This window comes from Tachypleus tridentatus, chromosome 12 (genome assembly GCF_004210375.1).
Source record: "Tachypleus tridentatus isolate NWPU-2018 chromosome 12, ASM421037v1, whole genome shotgun sequence".
NCBI classification, from domain to species: domain Eukaryota; kingdom Metazoa; phylum Arthropoda; class Merostomata; order Xiphosura; family Limulidae; genus Tachypleus; species Tachypleus tridentatus.
Window position 1 is genome coordinate 104,222,656 of NC_134836.1, and position 20,452 is coordinate 104,243,107.

General features: G+C 34.1%; 1 protein-coding gene across 2 annotated transcripts in view; it reads right to left on the reverse strand.

Annotated features, from left to right (window-relative positions):
• Nucleotides 1–20,452, reverse strand: part of LOC143234209 (RNA-binding motif, single-stranded-interacting protein 1-like) — a 125,999-nt gene that overhangs the window by 91,411 nt on the left and 14,136 nt on the right. For both annotated transcript variants that reach the window (XM_076471390.1, XM_076471391.1), the window contains exons 2-3: nucleotides 7,060–7,272; nucleotides 6,144–6,221 (exon numbers count right to left, since the gene is read on the reverse strand). In XM_076471390.1, coding sequence (XP_076327505.1) covers nucleotides 6,144–6,221; nucleotides 7,060–7,272 — 291 coding nt within the window. The remainder of the gene's footprint in view (nucleotides 1–6,143; nucleotides 6,222–7,059; nucleotides 7,273–20,452) is intronic.

Here is a 20,452-nt window from a genome sequence, read left to right on the forward strand (position 1 = left end):
GAAATATCCATGTGTCTCCATGGGAATCCGCGAAGGGGATTCGCCCCCCACGTGGAAAATGAGTAAATTTATTAATTTATTTATTTATTCAACATGTGTATATGACATTTTTCATTCAGTCCACAATATCACACCACTTGCATCCCCCAACCCCACCCCAGAAACATTTCTGCGAACTGCTCTTTATATTTCAATAAATTTCAATGTTGTTTATTTGCCAATAACGTACACAGCTGATAATACGCCAACTGATACTTATAACAAGGTATTTTAAGAACGTGTTTCCATAAGTACATTATTCACTATTTTCGAAAACGGTTTATTGCGAAAAGCTAAGAAGACAATACTTTTTCCGTAGCATATATTTTCAGTATATTATTCTTTCAAGTTTATAGTTTAATTTTAACACTAAAATATGTGTGTGTGTTTGATAAACATAAAATAAAACGCTAATATTCTAATTTTCACGTAATTAGTTATGCCATACAGTATGATCCTGCTGGTGTAAAATTGATAGAGTGAAGAATACATTAGAATGAAAAACAAAATACTGGAAAATCTGTAAAAAAAGAAATAATTTTTGCGCAGTGTAAAAAAAAAATTTCGCGCACTGTAATGAATTGCCGTTTAGTTTAGGATAATAGTTACACAAGAACTGTCTTCGCTAGCCGACTTTAATTCTTAACTTACTGGGCTGTTCTTAAGTTAATAATAAGAAGGATTTGACCATCACTACTAGCACATCCTCGGCAGTTTCCAAAGTGAGAAGCGCGATCTGTAATGGAACACGAAGCATGGGAACTTTGGTTCACGGTCTGCACGCTCACCATTAGGCCAAACACGAAGTAGAGAACGAGGACACGAGTTGGTAACTATTAAATAAATTGTATTGCTGGAAAACACGGAATAAAACTTGACTGCGGTTGGCATCACATAACGCAAGCGTGTTGTGCGCAACATTTTGAATGGCCCGCCGCAAAAATTCGCGAATCTTTATGCATGAAGTGTAGACAGATTTATACAAGCTGGAAACAAAGGGTTAAACCAATAAAACGTTCATAAAATAAAAATGTATTTATACAAAGAAACGTAAGGAAGCAAAATAAAAACACTAATCCAGTACAAAATGCAAAAAAAAAAAAAGCTTTTAAAATAGGTGGTTCTCAAACTTTAACTTCCGTACACCACTTCCGCAGGGAAAAACACTAATAACTATCTACCGGTCCTACCCTATCTGTTCTGTTCTGTCTCAGCCTGAGTGTTGCGTATCAGTGACTTGCATTTCGGATCAATCAGCGGACCAAATTTTGAGAACCAGTTTTAATGAAACACAAGCAAGCAGTGGAGAATCATCTATTCCTCACAAACAATAAGTGTCCATAGTTATTCAATGGCACTGCAGAAATGACATTATTTGATTAGAGACAAACAAATATGAGATAAAGTAAACTTTATTAGAGACGAACTGTGAAAGATTAAGTCCAATTCAGTTATATTTTCATTAACAAAAAATGTTTGATTCACAAGTGAAATATTAGCAAATGCATTTCTTAAGTTGATATAACAGTGATGGGCCCAGCATGGCCAGGTGGTTAAGGCGCTTGACTTGTAATCCGAGGGTCGCGGGTTCGAATTCCCGTCGCACCAAACATGCTAGCCCTTTCAGCCGTTCTTAAAAGAGTAGCCCAAGAGTTGGAGGTGGGTGGTAATGACTAGTTAGCTGCCTTCCCTCTAGTCTTACACTGCCAAATTAGGGACGGCTAGCGCAGATAGAGCTTTGCGCGAAATTCAAAACAAACAAACAAACAAACCTTTCTTACATAAATTAAGTCTGGTTGCAATATACTATGAATGTGTGAAAAAAGAATGTATTTGCCTTAAAGATTATGTATGATTAAAAATCTTAGATAGAGTTCTAGCTTAAGCGAATATATATTTTATTTCAGACACTTTAAGGTGAATTAATTTAATTAACTTTAATTAATTTTAATTTAATTAATTTAATGTGAATTAAAGCTGTTTTTTTCACTTGGTTTCAGGTTTCAAAAGATTATACTGATATGCACTTGCCACGTAAACTGTGTTGACGGCTCTCATCAACTTTGTCAAATTTTCGCGCAGTGCCAATCAAGGGCTATCTGCGAACAGTGGGATTTACCGTAACATTTTAACGTCCTCACGGCTGAAAGGGCTGAGTACCTTCGGTGATATTTTTCGTCCCCCGCGACCTGCATAATCACCAGGCCATGCCCGACACTTCACCAATTTCGTCATGTAGTCTAAGAATCTGACAATAAAATACACTATGCAACTAAAACCAACGACCATAAAAGGATTTGGGATTCGAAAATTAAAAACACTGCGAAATAAGGTTTCACTTATCAATAGGCCAATCACAGCCTTTCTCAGGTGGTATTATTTTCGGCAAACTAGTTTTGTAACTAAATGAATTGGGAGTATAACTGGACTAATATCGTACTCTGTTGAAACTGTCATTAAAAATTAATTCTGCGATGTTTTTGTGATAATTAAGATTAATTACTACTAATTAGTAGTAGTCAAACATAAACCTGTTATCATTTCATTTTACTCTTTAAAAAAGGAAAAGGCTTAATGAAAGTACGAGTTCTGTGTTTGCTTGTTTTTAAATTTCGCGCAAAGCTACACGAGGGCTATTTGCGTTAGCCGTCCCTAATTTAGCAGTGTAAGACCAGTGGGAAGGCAGCTAGTCATCACCACCCACCGCCAACACTTGGGCTACTCTTTTATCAACTAATAGTGGGATTGACTGACAATTATAACGCCCCCACTGCTGAAAGGGCGAGCATGTTTGGTGTGACGAGGATTCGAACCCGCGACTCTCAGATTACGAGTCGAACGCCTTAACCAACCTGGCCATGCTGGGCCCTTATCCGATCTGATATGCAATAATACTTTGATCTGTCTATTGTGGTTAGTGCAAATAATTTAAAGCGCGTGGATTTCATTGTGTTCAATTGTCATGATAACACAGGTTGATTATTGATTATTTGGAATTGAGCTCAAAGATACACAGTGAGCTATCTGTGCTCTGCCCACCACGGGTATCGAATCCCAGTTTTAGCAGTACGAGTCCGCAGACATACTGTTACGCCGCTGGGAGGCAGTAGTAATTTTTTTGGGTCCTGGCCTCTTTACCCTCTAGCTGTGTATGTTTACAAGTATTTATGTAATGATCTATAAACTTTCTAAAAACATTATCATTAATTATGGTCACTTAAGTAAATTAATACACATTAAAGCATGAATACTTCAAAAATATCAGATTGTTTTATCCATCAATATGCTAAAAACGAAAAAACAAAAATCATTCCTAATTGTAAACTATAAACTTCTAAACATTTGTACTGTTAAATACTCGGCTTGATAAGTGTTATAAAACCACCTGCAAGATGGCGCGGTTCGAATTTCATTGAGCTTGTACATTTTTTTCTTATTTCTTTAATACGCGTGCATAGCTACACAGGTGCTATCTTCACTGGTCAACCTTAACTCTGAACTGAAAGACTAATGGGCAGGAAATTAGTCAATAACGCCCACCGCCAAATCTTGGGCTACTGTCATGAAATAGTGAAATTTGGCTTTCATTGTTATAAGGCACCTACTGCCTCAAATTAGATATGGGGAAGGGGACCGTCTTAGCTTCTGTATCTACAAGTTAATCGTAATTACAAAACAGGCAATGCTATTAATGTTGTTAAACTGTTATTAATACTGTCAAGTAGAAGAGTAGTAGGTCTCCAGACTTATAATGCTAGAAACCAGATTTCGATACCCGTGATGGACAGAGCACATATATAGCCTTGTGCTTAACTACAAACAAGCGATCTTAATAATTGTTATATTAGGGAAGATTGAGTAATTTGTGTTGAATGTTTGGTATCCATCCCGTTTCATAGAACTCGTGGGCCTGGCATGGCCAGGTGGGTTAAGGCGTTCGACTCGTTATTCGAAAGCATAAAATTTTTTACCTTTGGTGTATAGGACGCAGGGGCGTTTTGAGACCCCCTTTTTTGGAAGGAAAAAAATGTACGCCTTATACACCGCAAAATACGAAAAGTAAATCTAGGAAGATACAACCTGACTTTCGTATAGGTGATAATATTTTTGAAGCATTTCTTCCACTCAATATTTGGTTAATATTTACCCTCCTCAGAAGCATGTAACAGCAGAGATAACAAGAGAACAACTGAGTAGACAGGAACAGGGAAGACTGTTGTCAAACTTATATTCCCCCTTGATAACTAAGGTTTTAAGACCTTAAAATTGAGATGTCATGTTAATCTCTTGAAAACAAGTTTCGTAGATTTAGGGAACTGCTGGGAAAGTAAAGTGTGTAGGAAAATTTGGGAGCAAACAAAGTAGTTTGCGAGTTAAAACGGAAAAAAAAAAATTATTTCATCCGATAATTAGTATGTTTATTAAATATATAAACCAAAACCGGGAAGCCACTGTTCATATAAATGGTAAGCGTGTTATATGTATATACATTTTTCAACTCTAATTAATATGGCACCTTGTTTAAGCACGACCAGGCAGCTGTTTTCTGTCAAACTTGCCACTTGAAGCGCTGCAGTTAGCCTGATCACACACACACTACTGGAGTCCAGGGGATCGTCTTAGCATACAAGATCTCGGAGGGAGATATAAACACATTTTTTTAACAATGTTCTTGTACCTTCAGATTACTATATTAAACAACTATTAAGTAATGTTTTGTGATAACTCAAATTTCAATTCGTACTCGTGTACCCTGCAAAGTTCGTTAACATTAAATACGTACAGAGGTCAATGCGCATGAGAATAAACGTATTAATAACACTTGCTACACAAATTATACATAACTGGCGTTTCGTCGTAAATTCTCGAGCCCACAGACACAGTTACTCAATTTAAATAATAATATGTATTGGTTTTCAATACTTCAACATAAACATATGATGATAAAGTAGTAATGGTACACTCATTCATACAAGGCCTGGTAACATGCGGGTCACGTGATCGAATCCCCTCATCAAACATGCTTGCACTTTCAACCGTGGGGATGTTATAACGTTACATCAGCCTCACTATTCGTCGGTTAAAAGTTGCCCAAGTATTGACTATGATTTACGTTGACCAGCTGCTTTCCCTCTATTATAAGGCTTCAAAATTAGGGACAGCTAGCGCAGAAAGACACAAGCACTAAGCCAAGAAGTACGAAGATTTAATAAGAGTATGAGTTATCAGATAATACGATATGCTTTAACTAAAAACTTAATACTAAAATAAATACTAGAATATCAATGCTTGTCTGGTAATGTTCAATTTTTTATCATCCCACGATAAGTTGCATACTATTTAATGAGCTAAAGTCATTAATCTTATTATGATACTTTTTTTGGTATTTATTAAATAATTTGTTTATTTAAAAACAATGTTTAAAAGCACAAAATGTATGATTGGAAAAGTTATTAAGAACCAAGTAGTGGTAACAAAAGACACGATCTGGGGAGAGCTGGACATGTAAATGTGCCCACTGTTCACAGTTAATCCCCATTCTTTTGTGGTTCCCTATATTTCCACAGTAAATAACAACAGTTCTAGTCAGATTAGAAATTCCATATTTTCTTTCAGTAACTAGTGCATCAGTTTTTCGATTTCGTTGGCCGATCTTATACTACGTATAAGTAATTGTCATGAAAATTCTTTACGGTTCAAAATAAAGTGTTTATTAACTATTCATATAGAGCATAACTGAGAGAAAATATGACAAAACTGACTGAAGTAATAACTGTTGTTATATCATATATTTTGTGATCCAAATGATACCCACCACAGGTGTTTCTAAAATTACAGACCTTTGTAGCTTTCTACTAAAAAATTTCTCTTTTACTTCATAAATATATATAAAAGTTTTCAGGATACAAACTACAACACTGATTATAAATAAGGACTTAAAGCTAAAGAAAGGTGAACAGGTTTTGTTTGATATACCCTGAGTGTTTCACACATAATTAATAATGTTGCTGTAAAAATAAGAAAGGATCTGATTTGTCTAAAAACAATGTTAAAAACACACACACAGTGAAATAACAATGTTATCAAACAACAGTATTACTTACATTTCTGTACATATTATTCATGGGCCTGTTAACAGTTGTCTTTGTATTTCCGGTTTCACTTTTCTCGCTACTGTTTTTCTATTAAAAAAAACAACAAAAAAACATCTATATATATGTATGTGTGTGTCTTGGGTTATTTCAGACTAAAGTTATTAACAAGCAAAAAAAAACTACAACTTATAATACCTCTTTTGCTTTTGTTATACATTCCCAGATCACAAAAGCAAAGTTTGAAGAGAAAAATAGGTCTTTTCAATTTACTTTAGGCATAAGCAATTGGGAAATAACACTTTCTGCCCAGGAACAAGAAAAAGTAAAAATTTTATTACATGATGTAATTAAAGGATAATTCTACTAAAAATCTATTAACTCTGTTGGTACTAGATATTAATACGTATGAGCATAGTGTTTTAACACTAAAACATTTTTTAAATCGCATTATTCTGAATAAGTTATTTTCATAAACACATTTGTGGCTTAAATTAAAATATTTTAAAATGGAATAGTATGTTGTTGAAAAATAATTAATAAGTAGTGTACTAAAAGAGAAAGTACAGTGAGAACATAAAATTACTTATGTGGCCTGCATGTACCCTACTGGGTTTCTCCAAAACACATTTATATCAGCTACTTATGAACCATATTGCTTATGGGCCCATAGTTGCAGTGTCTCTAATAACACAGAAGTCACAAAAAGTAAACAAAAACACCACTAATATTGCAGTTAATTACACAAATTACTGCTAATGTTTCTTTATGCATTATATGCAAAACATTAACAATTCCCACTCAGTTACTTAATTAAGTTCTTTTCACTGAGTAGTTTAACTGGCAAATACATAAATATAATTAATATGATGCAATTTGTGAATAGTATTAAAAAGTCTGGTAAGCTAAGATATTAAAAATTTTGTACCTTTTGTCCATCAACACCACAGTCTCCAGCACCAAATTCAGTTTGGCCTGTTTTTCCACAGTGTTTGGTTGAACTTCCATTTTCTGACTTTGTACAGGTAACAGATGAAGCAGATTCAGCAGATGCGAAGGTATTTGTTTTACCCACTTCACAGTTCTCACCTTCTGCTGAGAGGCCATTTGTCTGAAGTTTGACCATAACTTTTTCGTCGTCCTTGAATCAGAAAATTACAAAATAAAACAGATTATTAAAAGTAAAATCAGCTTCATAATTTTTAAACTGTACCTAGGATGAGGACTTTACCATTCTTTCAAACAGGGAAATTAAAAGCTTTTAATGTTGAAATATTGGAAAAATGCAAACAAAACTATGCATTGATCCAAGTACACTCATGCTAACTACAAGTCTTGTATTTTCTTTTTGATTGCTAAAAACATTTTTGTTATATCAGCAATTACAATATGCTTCAGTAAAACTTCTTTTTGAAAGATTCTCATGATAACAAGAACAAATACTGATTCACTTACATATGGAATTTTTATTTATCTCTTATGAGATATTTTCACAGCCACATTAACTCAAGAATATCACTTGTTTCTTGTTCTCTTAACATGATTACTGATGTTAGAAAAACAAACATGGGTTCAAGAAGTCTTGATAGAAATGAATAAAAACCCTATAACCCTAGTGCTGTTGAAAGGTGGATCTTTCATCTTCAGATTACCAGTTTGCCCCTGAAGAAGGAAGGTACACCTTTCAACAGCACTCAGGTTATAGGGTTTTTATTCATTTCTCTACATTACTGTCATTCTATAAATATGTATTGAAATATTTCTATCATGTTTATCTTACATACTTTCATAAATGCAATGAAAAAAAAAAAATCAACCGAAAATGCTCCATAGGAATGAATTACTGAACAACTCTGGAAATGGATTACTTACGTTACTATATTAACTCTCACTTTATTAAAACAATGAGGAGCATCACATGATTCATTCAGTCATAAAGCTCATAACCACATTTTGATAACAAAATAAACAAACAAACCATTTTTCTATGTAAAATGTTAACATTATGAAGCACTTTATTAAAACTCTTGATAGTAAAAATAAATCACAACATAAGAGTTCTACATTCAACAGTGTTCATTCACATCAAGGGTTCTCCTGAAACTAAACTGGCTTATTTTAGTTAAATTCCAGTTTTCAATATACATATTTAGAAACAGTATTGACAAAAGAATTAAAACTTTTCACAGAGTTACAAACAGAAGAAATAAAAATAAAATGCAAGACTGTAATTTATAAATTTTCTAAAAGCCTCCTCAAAAGAAAAACCAAGAGCAATAATAACACTTTCAGGGTAATTTGATACTCTCACACCCATAGAATTTCAAAATGTCATTAGTTATGTTTTTAAACTTTAAAATTGCATTATGATCAATCATTTTAGTTTTAAATATTTATGTTCAAAGCAGTTTCTTGATAATTCTCTCAACAAGATCAAGTCTTTCCTACCATTAAACAAAATTCCCAAGAGGGATTTTACTGACCTCCAGATAGTACAAATCCAACAAAGGAAACCTTTCCAAGACAGTAGTCAAAAGCTTGCATTAGTAACACAAATGATATTTTATAAAATTTGTTTTACATTCTATGTGTACAAAAGCAAACTAGTTTTGACCAACACATACTACAGCATGTCAAAGTAAATGATCTCTGAAAAAGTGGACAAGAGCCTAGAAGAAAATATCCTTACTTTAGAACTTTCTGTAACCTATAAAGATTCCATATATATTCTATATAAAAATATGTAGTTTGTATATAATTTGTGATACATATCAAGCACTTTCCAATATAATGAGGGCTTGGTGGTTAGGGTGCTTGATTTACAATATGGGAGATCACATCATCAAACATGGTGGCACAACAATATTATTGTCAGTCTCTTTATTTGATTCAAACAGACCATGAGTTGAAGATTGGGGATGTTGAAGAGCTACTTTCTCTCTAAACTATCACTTCTAAATTAGGGACAATTAATACACATAACCCTCTAGCAGTTTTGCATAGAATATATCAAAGAAATAAAGCCAACAGAATGCTTTTGTTATACACCAGACTTTGCTAATAAAAGATTTGTAAAAACCTCACTAATGTTATGCTACACTTACTGCAATTCAAAACATATGTTTTATACATGAAATTTACAAAGACAAAAATAAATATGCTGTTCAGAGTGTGGTAATTGCAAGGAAACAATTATTATTAGTAAAATTGTAGCTGCCAACCACTGGCAGCTAACTGAGAGAAATAGCATTAGAAAATCTTCTACAGAAAAAAAAAAGTTAATTTGTCAAAATTAACAAATATATTCAAAAGTGATCAAGTTGTTAGTATCTCTAATCTCATCAGGTGAAGGATGTTACAAAATGCTAACAGATGGAATCAAATAACCCCCTCTAAAAAGTGCTTGTTAAAAACAGAATAGCACAACTTTAATCATGTAAACTGTGAGCAACAATTAAAAGCAGAAGATATGGTTTAATGAAACACATCTAATCCTTTTCTATAATGACAATGAAGCAAAACAATGAAAAAAATATGAGGCATTTGACTCTGCTTGTGTTCTTATAATGATGCAAGTTGATGGAAGTGCTGTAATGGTGCAGAGTGCATTTTTGTGGCAGAGGTTTGGCCTCTTGATTCCTTCAGGAGAGTAAAAAAGTTTTTTGCTACTGAATAAGTCTATCCCACAATGCCTCCCTTACACTCTGATGAACAATAGCTTTAGAAAAAAATAAAACTATGACAATACACCACAATGTTCCTATTGTTCCAAAGTGATTTGAATAATGACAGTTACTATAATCATCCTTCTTTAGCCTGCATACAGTTTAGTGGTATGAACTCCAATCATAGATATTACAAGATGAAACCTATTTTATTGTTGAGATATATGTCATCTTTATAAAACTGTTGTTTATGATCAATTCAAATAGGTTTGTCACATATTAATTAACTAGTTTCCATGGTAGCAATATGTAATTAAAGAGCATTGCGATTTATCAGAAATTAATCTTAAAAAATTATAACAAAAAAATGAACAATGTTAAATTATAGTATTTTAATTCCTCCTTAAGATAAAAACAATATTTAAGAAAAATTAATTAATAAAATACACATTTTCTACATACAGACATGAATATAAATAATGTTTTTACACTGAAAGACTACATTATGTAGGTGAACTTACTAGTGAATATACAAGATTGATACAGCACCCAAAGCAAATAGTTTGACTACTTCCATATAATCATTTTGCAACAACCACAACATGCATTATGGTTAACTTAGTATAATAATGTATTATAAGTACAGTTACAACAGAAAGTATTCTTACCCCTGCATCATGAGTAGTTTCTTCCTCATAACATAAAAAGTATCATGATTAGGGTAACAAAAGTACAGTATATTATAAATATTATACTAACACACATCTACATAAAGTTTTATGTAAATTGAACAACAAATAAACTGTTTATAAACAAATAAACAAGCATAGGAGTGGCAGAAAGTGTTCATGCATCTACTTTAATGGTCAGTTGTGTAGCCTTTCAGGTGAATTACTTGGTGCAATCTCTCCTCATAGCCCTCCATGATTGTTTGATAGTACTCAACTGGTATTTTCTTCCATTCTTCTTTACAGAAGGCCTCCAACTCTTGCAAGTTTTTCGGATGACGCTGATGAACCCTGGTCTTCAACTCACGCCAAATGTTTTCAATTGGGTTGAGATCGGGTGATTGCAATGGCCACTCCAGAAAGCTTATATGGTTTCTCTGCAACTGGGATTACACATATTTTGATGTGTGCTTAGGGTAATTGTCATGCTGGAAGATCCAATGACGCCCAAGCTGCAAGTTCCGAGCATCATTCTTGATATAAGTGCCTAATATATCAACGTACTCTTTTTTCATGATTCCGTTGACGTGGTGAAGGTTGCCTATACCAGAAAAGCTGAAGGAACCCCCATAGCATGATTGAGCCACCTTCATGTTTAACTGTAGGGACGGTGCTCTTTGGAAGATTTCTTTGCCCCTTCTTACGGAAAATATTGCGAACATCATTATAGCCAAAAAGCTCGATTTTAGTCTCGTCTAACCAAAGAATACTCTTCCAATAGGTAAAAGGTTTATCTACATGCTTTCTTGCATACCTCAATCGTGCTTCTAAATGAACAGGCTTAAATATGGAGTTCTACAAGGATGGCATGCTTTGAACCCAGAAAAGTGTAACATGTTCATAACTGTAGAGGTGCTTACTTCAACCCCAGTTTCCCTTACCAGTTTCTGTATGTCATTATGTGTTAAATGAGGGTTTCTACTCACTTCTCTGAAAACCTTCCTCTTGGTTCTCTCTGGAATTTTGGTGGGGCATCTGGAACGAAGGAGATTAGCAGTTGATCCTGTAAGCTTAAACTTGGCAATTATGCTTTAAACAGTAGATTTTGGCACATTAAGTTGTGCAGCAATACCGGAAAGAGACACACAAGACTTGTATTTTACAATAATTCAGTTTTTACAATATTTTTACAGGAATATCAGTTTTTTCACACATTATGAAATGTACAAACACTTTCTGTTCCTCCTATTTTTGATTATTTGTTTATAAACAGTTTATTTGTTGTTTAATTTACATAAAAATTTATCAAGATGTGTGTTAGTATAATATTTATAATATATTATATGTCTGTTACCCTATTCATGATATTTTTTAAGTTATGAGCAAAAACTACTCGGGACGCAGGGGTACGAACACTTTCTGTCGTAACTGTACAACAATCAGAATACATGGAGCTCTATGTTGCTAACAGAGATCTAGAGTGAACCCTTGCATACACTGTGCATTATCTAATTGCTCAACAAAATACTTAGATAAGTAGCAAGTCCTAGAAACAACTAAATGTTGCTATGCAGTTAGTTTCCTTCACTATGATCACCACATTCAGAATCCATTACAAAGGTACTGTTTCAAAACTCAGTATACTGCAGTCCTACTTGCATCATATGCACTGTCTCTACAGAACAAATTAATGAACTATCATACATCAATCAGATCTGTTTCTCTGATGTATAAGACTGGTTCAAGAGTTTTTCTCTTCTACCAAATGCCAACTGTTCTAGAAGTGACTACAGTAAAAGATTTCCAGTGTGACTCCAACAGTAACTGTTTTTTAAAACCTATTTTGTATCATGTGTTGTCTGAAAGCATCCTCTGTGGAAGAAAGACGATTTGTTTGTTGTCAAAGCCAATACTCCTCATAATTTGTCAATGTTTCACATGTACTGTGTCTAGTGCCATACAGAGAAATGATGCTGCTTGATTGTTCATCAATGTCATTTTCCACATCATCATTAAGGCCAAACATTTTCAATAGTTAGCATTACTTTGACATGGTTCATACATTTTATGCAAGCACTGCATTTAACAATTTTGATGACTGTTGGTACTATCACATCAAGTAAATACATGTACTTCCAGCAAAGTTTTATACAATTCTTGTCCTACATTTCCATCAGTTATCTAGTAATAATCTACCATTCTGTATTTGTGAATTGTGCTGCATGCCCCCTCTGCATGTATACAAAAGAAACAACCACGAGTATCACTGTATCTCGGTATAACACACTAAATGTTGATGAGAAATGACTGAATGCTTCTTCATGAGTGGAGGACATAGTACACAACTACGATATTGGTCTCACAAACCATTTCTGCCAGATGGCTGTCAAACAAGTTTCCAGTGTGAATCATGTACTTGTTATATGAGAGAAAGTTAGCACCAACCAATATGACATGTTCTGAAATAAACTCTACTATTACTGCTTTGTTTCCTGCATTCTTCATAGAGTTTCTATAACCTGATATAGCACATCCACCTTTGATCACAATTAGCTGACTCCCTCTTTACTCTTTCTTGGTATTTGATGACACAAGTTGAATGTGTTGAAAAGTGGCTCATGTAGTGCTTGGAGAAATGTCATACCAGAGAAAAGACAGGACTGAGACAAAAGCATGCAACATTTTTTCACCTCTGATGATGCCACTTGCATTGTCACAATGTTTATCAACACTAGTGGAACCATTCCAAGATCAAGAGGGTTCACATATTGTGATGCCATTTCTATGATTTTCAACATATCTCATTCATTTTTCATTAGTCTTAATCTTCCAAGTTCACCACAAAGTCTTTTTGTCCTATTTTTAGTACTGTAAAGAGTAATGGAGACTTCTAGATACTAGTGGTAACATGCCTAGTCTGAAGTCAGCACATAAGGGCTATTTTCTTCAACATGAACCCAATAACATCTGCCTTGTACTTGCCACTTTTGTGGACATTATGAACATTCCAATATGATGGCAAAACATGTGTTATTCTCCATGTAAGCTTGGTCAGTACCTTCACCAGAACATGAAAGACACAGACCCTATTATAATTCTTTTATGACAAACAAGTTGGCCATAAATGGACATATAAAATATTTCTTCAAATCTCACTTACAGGGCACAATTAGGATAGAATTAATAAACTAGTGCCTTATTTATTAATGTGAAGAAGTGAATAATTAACATTTTTAATGAGGTGGTAGTTCCTTACAAGTTTCTGAAAAAGGATATCCTTTTCTTCATACCTCTTTCTCAGCTGAAATTATTAACTTTTTCAATGAACTAGCTTAGAATTGCACAAATGTTTTTGACATTTAAAGCTATTTTGGAATCATTCAATTCAACTGTATAACATCAATCCATATATAAAAAAAATAATTTGTTTTACAATGTTCACATAATGCAAAGGGTATAGCAGTTCTGATTTTAAACTGTTAGGCTAAATAAAATGCAGCTAGTCAATAGAACCTAGCACCAACTCTTAGGTTACTCTGAGCAGCCCACATTTTACCTTAACTCTTACAGTGAACTCACTATCTCAAAATGTGCATTTTGTGCAGAGTGCATTTTTGAAGCAATTGGGAAAGAACTGTGGACTACCTGCTGACCAAGGCCCACCCCATGGTTGAATGAATCTTAGGTATATTTTCTATTGCTGACCATCTGTGGCATTTAATAAACATTAAAACATTTTATAAAATGAATTATAACTGTACTTATATACTTGTACAACATTAATGACAACTACATATATTTCATTATCCATAATCATGGGTGTTCTCTACAAACTCCAAGAATTACTCCATATTTCAAAACCCACAACAAACCAGTAAAAGACCAACATCATACAAGTTGGTGTTTATCCAGTCTGCCAATCAGCGAGAGAGAAAACTACACTGTTTATAACTCTCCTCACATACAAAAGGTCATAACACAAAGAAATGTTGATTTTTTTCTAATCTTCTCCTAACCAATAAAATAATAAAAATGAGTTTTGGGGTATTCAGCTTCTTATTTGCTTTTCTGTTTTCTTTATGTAGTTATAGATATGATGATCAAACTAGTCTGAAATTCTACGAGTACTTGCAAATGAGACAAAGGAAGTATAAATGTTTGTACTTCTAATGACAAATTGTATATGGTACAATACTAGCAAACCTAGTTTGTTTTAAAATGATGTATGGGAATCTATAACTTGTAACATTTAATGAGCAACTTACTCTCTTTTAAATAAATTAACTGAATGGATCTCAAAATTGAAATTCGTTCACAAAGCAACATAACCAAGACACTAAATAAATCTACATAGGAGATTCAATCAATTTTATTATGATGTATACATTACTTTAACATAGCAGGGATGTACACATTTTGGAGAATAAGTAACCTCTATTTCACCAGCTTATCAACATCAACTCATCTATCTGTTTGTATACCAAATCTATTTTCATTTCCATTTAAACAAGAGTCCATACGAATCCCCAGTGTATCTCGCCTAGTTAATATAACATTTGATCCAAGTTGAGAACAAAGTTCTTACACAGTGGCAGTGCTTATAAAGTATAGTAGTTGTAGTGGAATCCAAGTAGGATTTCACAAATAAAAATCTTAAAAAGGGCTTGTTTTATTGGTTTAACTTATCCTGTTTTTGTTTTTTTTTTCATTTAATACTTTCTTTTGTTTTCAGTATAACTTGCAAGGAGAGAATACATAAACCAACAAGAATCTTACAGGATACAAGTGGACTTCATAACTCATGCCAATTCTATACACACAGATCACTTGGCTCTTCTACTGTATTGTTTTGTAAATCATGAGAGGTGACATAACATTTATTTGTGTAAACTTGTGTTATTTCTCTTTATCTGTAATTTAGTTGAAAAGAAATACACCTCAAAGCCCAAGATTGGAGAGTTTCTTGTTGTGAGCAGACCTGACTTCTCCGTTTGCTCATAGTCTGTAAGATTCTACAGATTACATTACCAAACAGCTTATAATTTACATGGCTGATTGAATATGACTATTTGTTTGGTTTAAAATAAAATGTTTTTTTACAGACAGAGCTCTATGCCAAGTTAAAAATTCTTTTGATTTATGATGGTGATTTTAAAATTAACTTAACATTAGATTTCAAAAGCAAGACCAGTAGTTGAAGTAGAATAAATTGTATTTAAATAAACTATATAAAAGAAAAAAAAATCTAACCATCAAACCCCCTAGGATTGTTCTTTGACATTTGGATTATATCAGGACAAATCCATAACCTTTTTTTATTATTTCTCTTTTAAAAAAAGAAAATAATCTCCATTTCTACAGACTGAACAACAGGACATCCACCTACAACAGGATTCAATATAATTGAGCAAATAGTAAAATTTACTTCCAGAGCACAGTTATCTTAGGCCTGGCATGGCCAGGTGGTCAAGGCACACAAGTCATAATTTGAGGGTAGCAGGTTCGAATCCTCATCACACCAAATATGCTTGCCCTTTCAGCTGTGGGGGCATTATAATGTGATGGTCAATCCCACTGTCCATTGGTAAAAAGAGAAGCCCAAGAGTTGGCAGGTGTTAGTAATGACTAGCTGCCTTCCCTCTAGTCTTACACTGCTAAATCAGGGGTGGCGAGCACAGATAGCCCTGGTGTAGCTTTGCACAAAATTCAAACAAAACAAACAGTCATCTTAATATCTTTACACACTTAACTGAACAATCACTGAAATGTTCATATTCACTGATGTCACACTAAGTATATTATCTTTTGGAATTTATTTTAAATATTAATAGTAAAAACCGTTTCTTAGAACGCGCACAACCAACCACCACATTTAATAACGTCTTCAACTGGCTAGAGACAAGTACAGTTAAGAACATTATTGCCAGTTATAGCGATCTTGATAAAAGAATAAACAAACTATGTAATCAGCTGAAACACATTTCTTTTTTAAAAGTTAAGCTCACAAAACTGTTCCTTTGTGTTAAATCACTAATAACTATTTTAGTTGTTGTTTTGGAGCCCATGAACGGTAAAGTGACGATTCACAAAGGACTTGCTTTGCAGGTGGCCCGGCATGCTGAGGTGGTTAAGACACTCGACTCGTTATCCGAGGGTTGCGAATTCGAATTCTCGTCATACCAAACATGCTCGTCTTTCCAGCCATGGGGGCGTTATAATGTCGTTGTCAATCCCGCTATTCGTTGGCAAAGGAGTACGCCAAGAGTTGGCGGTGGGTGGCTATGACTAGCTGTCTTCCCTCTAGTCTTACATTGCAAAATTAGGGACGACTAGCGCACATCGCCCTCGAGTAGCTTTGCACAAAAACTTTGCAGGTAGCTGACATTTCGTAATGTAGTTGATTTTCACCTAAAATATCCACAATGTCTAACCAGACAAGTAGTCTGATAATAAATCTGTAATTTTCCTACTACGCCGTGAACCATTTAAGTATATCAATGTTTTATTGAAAGTTATGTGTATGTAAAGCACAGGTTCGAGAAATGTTAGGCAGAAAGAAGTAATTAACTCGGACAACAAGAGAACAGAAATACTCATATGTACAAATGAAACGGATTTTTATTCATACAGTAGTAAAATGATAATATTCTGTTATTTAAATGGCCGATCTCTGTTTCACAGAATGACTACAGTTAACTCTTCGAGTGAAGAATTTCCTACGAGATCCATAGAAAACAAGAACCAAAACAGAAACAATAAAATAGTCAAACTTTCAAGTCGGACCAGGATTGAGTAAAAATTTTTATATATTACAACGTTTTGAATTGCCTAAATTTTTAACTACATAATATTAATACATTGAACTTAAAATTTAAATATCAAAGTTTCCATCGTATTTAGTATATTTTCTCATTATATATCAATCCTCACACTGAGTGAATATGTAGGTTTTGTATATGTTCAGTAATTCCACGGATTTTTCATTTGTTTAGCACTTGTAGCATTTCTCAAGGTTATTTATTTGTAACGTTTTCAATAAATTAGGATCTTTATATAGTTTTGTTTTATTCTACCTTTACGCAAAGTTCACCATTACAAAAATTGTTATAGGGGTCACGGTAATACCCTGGAGAGTCTCAGGGGGTAAGACGATGAAAAAGGTTAAGAGCCACTGGGCTAGGGGAACAAGAAACAAACAGGGTCAAGTAGATATAAAGTGTAATGGTTGTTGTATGCAATCTCAACCCAAGCCAGAGGATTAGTGTAGGTTTACGACCTTTGCACACTCAATTTATAAGTACAGCCCTAACAATATACCAAACATATCCATATGAGCTTAATGAAAACACTTAATACACCCAACTAGTTCATCTAGTTAGGAAAAATAAAATATCATGACATTTGCCGGTGTAAAGAAACAATAAACCAACTGAAGCAATTATGAAGCAGTAAATCATCAAATCTGAATCTAAAAGTGGTTGTAATGTTTTAAGTTTTTTCAGGGGGCTAATATCTGCAAGATACAACTACAGTTTTGCAAATGATTTTTGTTTTTGAATTGGGCCAGGCATGGCCAAGCGCGTAAGGCGTGCGACTCGTAATCCGAGGGTCGCGGGTTCGCGCCCGCGTCGCGCTAAACGTGCTCGCCCTCCCAGCCGTGGGGGCGTATAATGTCACGGTCAATCCCACTATTCGTTGGTAAAAGAGTAGCCCAAGAGTTGGCGGTGGGTGGTGATGACTAGCTGCCTTCCCTCTAGTCTTACACTGTTAAATTAGGGACGGCTAGCACAGATAGCCCTCGAGTAGCTTTGTGCGAAATTCCAAAACAAACAAACAAACAATGTTTTTGAATTGCATTTAAACGTTTGTTTCTTTTCAGATGTCATTACGGGTGTACTCCTTAATGTTTTTTAGATAATATAAAATACTTTAAAAAATAAGTTAAGTGCTCTGGTACTGGTAACTATTTGTAATTTTTAAAAGTGGTTTATAATTAGAAACTGTGCTTTTTCTTGGGAGTGGGGGGAATCCTTCACTTTAAGATATATTTTTAGAACTCAAACTTTAGTGACGTTCATTTCATCCATTCAATCAATTAAGGAGAGTTAAATGTTTTCTGTCTATTCCAATTACGAATCTATAATATTTCATTGAAAACAACAAATAGAAAGTAATGGTATTTTCTAATAAAACCCAATTTTCGAGAAATGCGTCTCTAAAACAGTATATAATAAAATAAAAGGTTTACCGATTAATCAAACAGTAATCGTTTGTAACAAACGTAGAGAAATATAACTTCGTTGTTTTTTGTTTCGAAGTATTGGTTTGTTTAATAAAGCAACGTAATTGACTTATTCCTCACTGTCATGGTGGCAAGTTCTCCAACATATAATGGATTGCTGCCAGGTAAAATTTCGGTGGACTGTCGAGGCAGTTCCTACTGTGTTCTGCGTTTGCGAATTATTTCACCGATGAGCTTTCACGACTTTTATATTTTTGTGTGAAACTTCTTTTACGTGAATATATGAATACTAATTATATCATCTCAATCAACTCTCCATATACATACTTGTTAATACCTGATATAATTTCTAGAATAAGAAGGAAAAAGCATGAAATATGTAAACAATTATAAAGCTTTCTTCGGGAAATTATTCTAAATTTCGCACAAAATTACACGGATGCTATCTGGATTAGCCGTCTCCAGTAGACTAATAATAATAATAGTGATAGACTGCAGGGAAGGCAGCTAGTCAACATCACCCCCTGCTAACTCTTGGGCTACTATTTTATTAAAGAATAATAAGATTGGCAGTCACATTATAGCAGTTTCAAGCTGAAAGGTCGATCATATTCGGTGGAGGGAATTCGAACCTGCAACCCTCAGATTGTGAGTCAAGCGCCTTAACCATTAGGCCATGCCATCCCTTTGAGAGGTAGAGACGCAAATAAGTATTTTGATTGCAAAGATTATCACTTTACATAATTTAATATAGTGAAATGAAGAACATTGCAGCTGTTTAAAACCGTAAATATTTCCAGACAAAACAGCAGTTAACAGAGCTCTTGTAGGAACAAATAAGTAGTTTGGGTGGATCATATTTGACCACCTTAATAGTAAGAAATTGATGACGAACTACTAGCAGAAAATAGGATTAAACTGCTGCCGAAACTGGACAATCCAAGACATTTCTATTCCAAAATGTGGTACCGTTCCCTGCGATTAATTACTTTTATTAATCTTGCACAGAATAGCATAACCTAGTAGTTAAATGATTTGGATTAATAACTGAAAAGTTAGGGGGTTCGAAGCTTCTCCTGTCTCTAAAATGAGACAACAGTTAATACTCGAGTGTCTACCTACCATTCTATCCATTGAAAATGTGTATGTTTTTATACAGTTGTGCTACTAGAACCAAAGTTAGCCAAAGGTATTCGTGCTCTATATACAAGGGCGGATTAATATTTCTATTCCACTATCAGCTTATGCAGTACCACTAACTAGCTTACCAAATACACCCTATCAAATCGTGTAATCGTTTTTCAGCAGACAAGGGGATGGGCTTAGCTCTTCTGGGCTGCTCCTGCTGGATAAGAATTCCAGCCTCTCTGCCCCAGGAGTTCTCAGCTGAGTTGTACTGTTAAAAACCGGGTTTCGATATCTGTAGTGGGCAGAGCATTGTGTTTAATAACAAACAACAACCAGGCTCCCTATTTTGTTTCTTTCTCTTGTTACTCTAAAACTCTGTGACCTATTTTGTGTTGCTTAATGTACTTATATTTAAAAAAAATTACGTTATAAAATTAAACACGATCCTGTGAAAAGTTTTAAAATTTGATAAAGCAAAACACACAACACTTATTTATCCTTATACGGTTAGGCCCTTCATTTTTCCTCAATATATATATATAATGAAACTTTAAAATACCTCAAACACTTTAAGAGAAAAAAATCAAGTAATCATTGCACTGAAGAAAACTTTGTTGA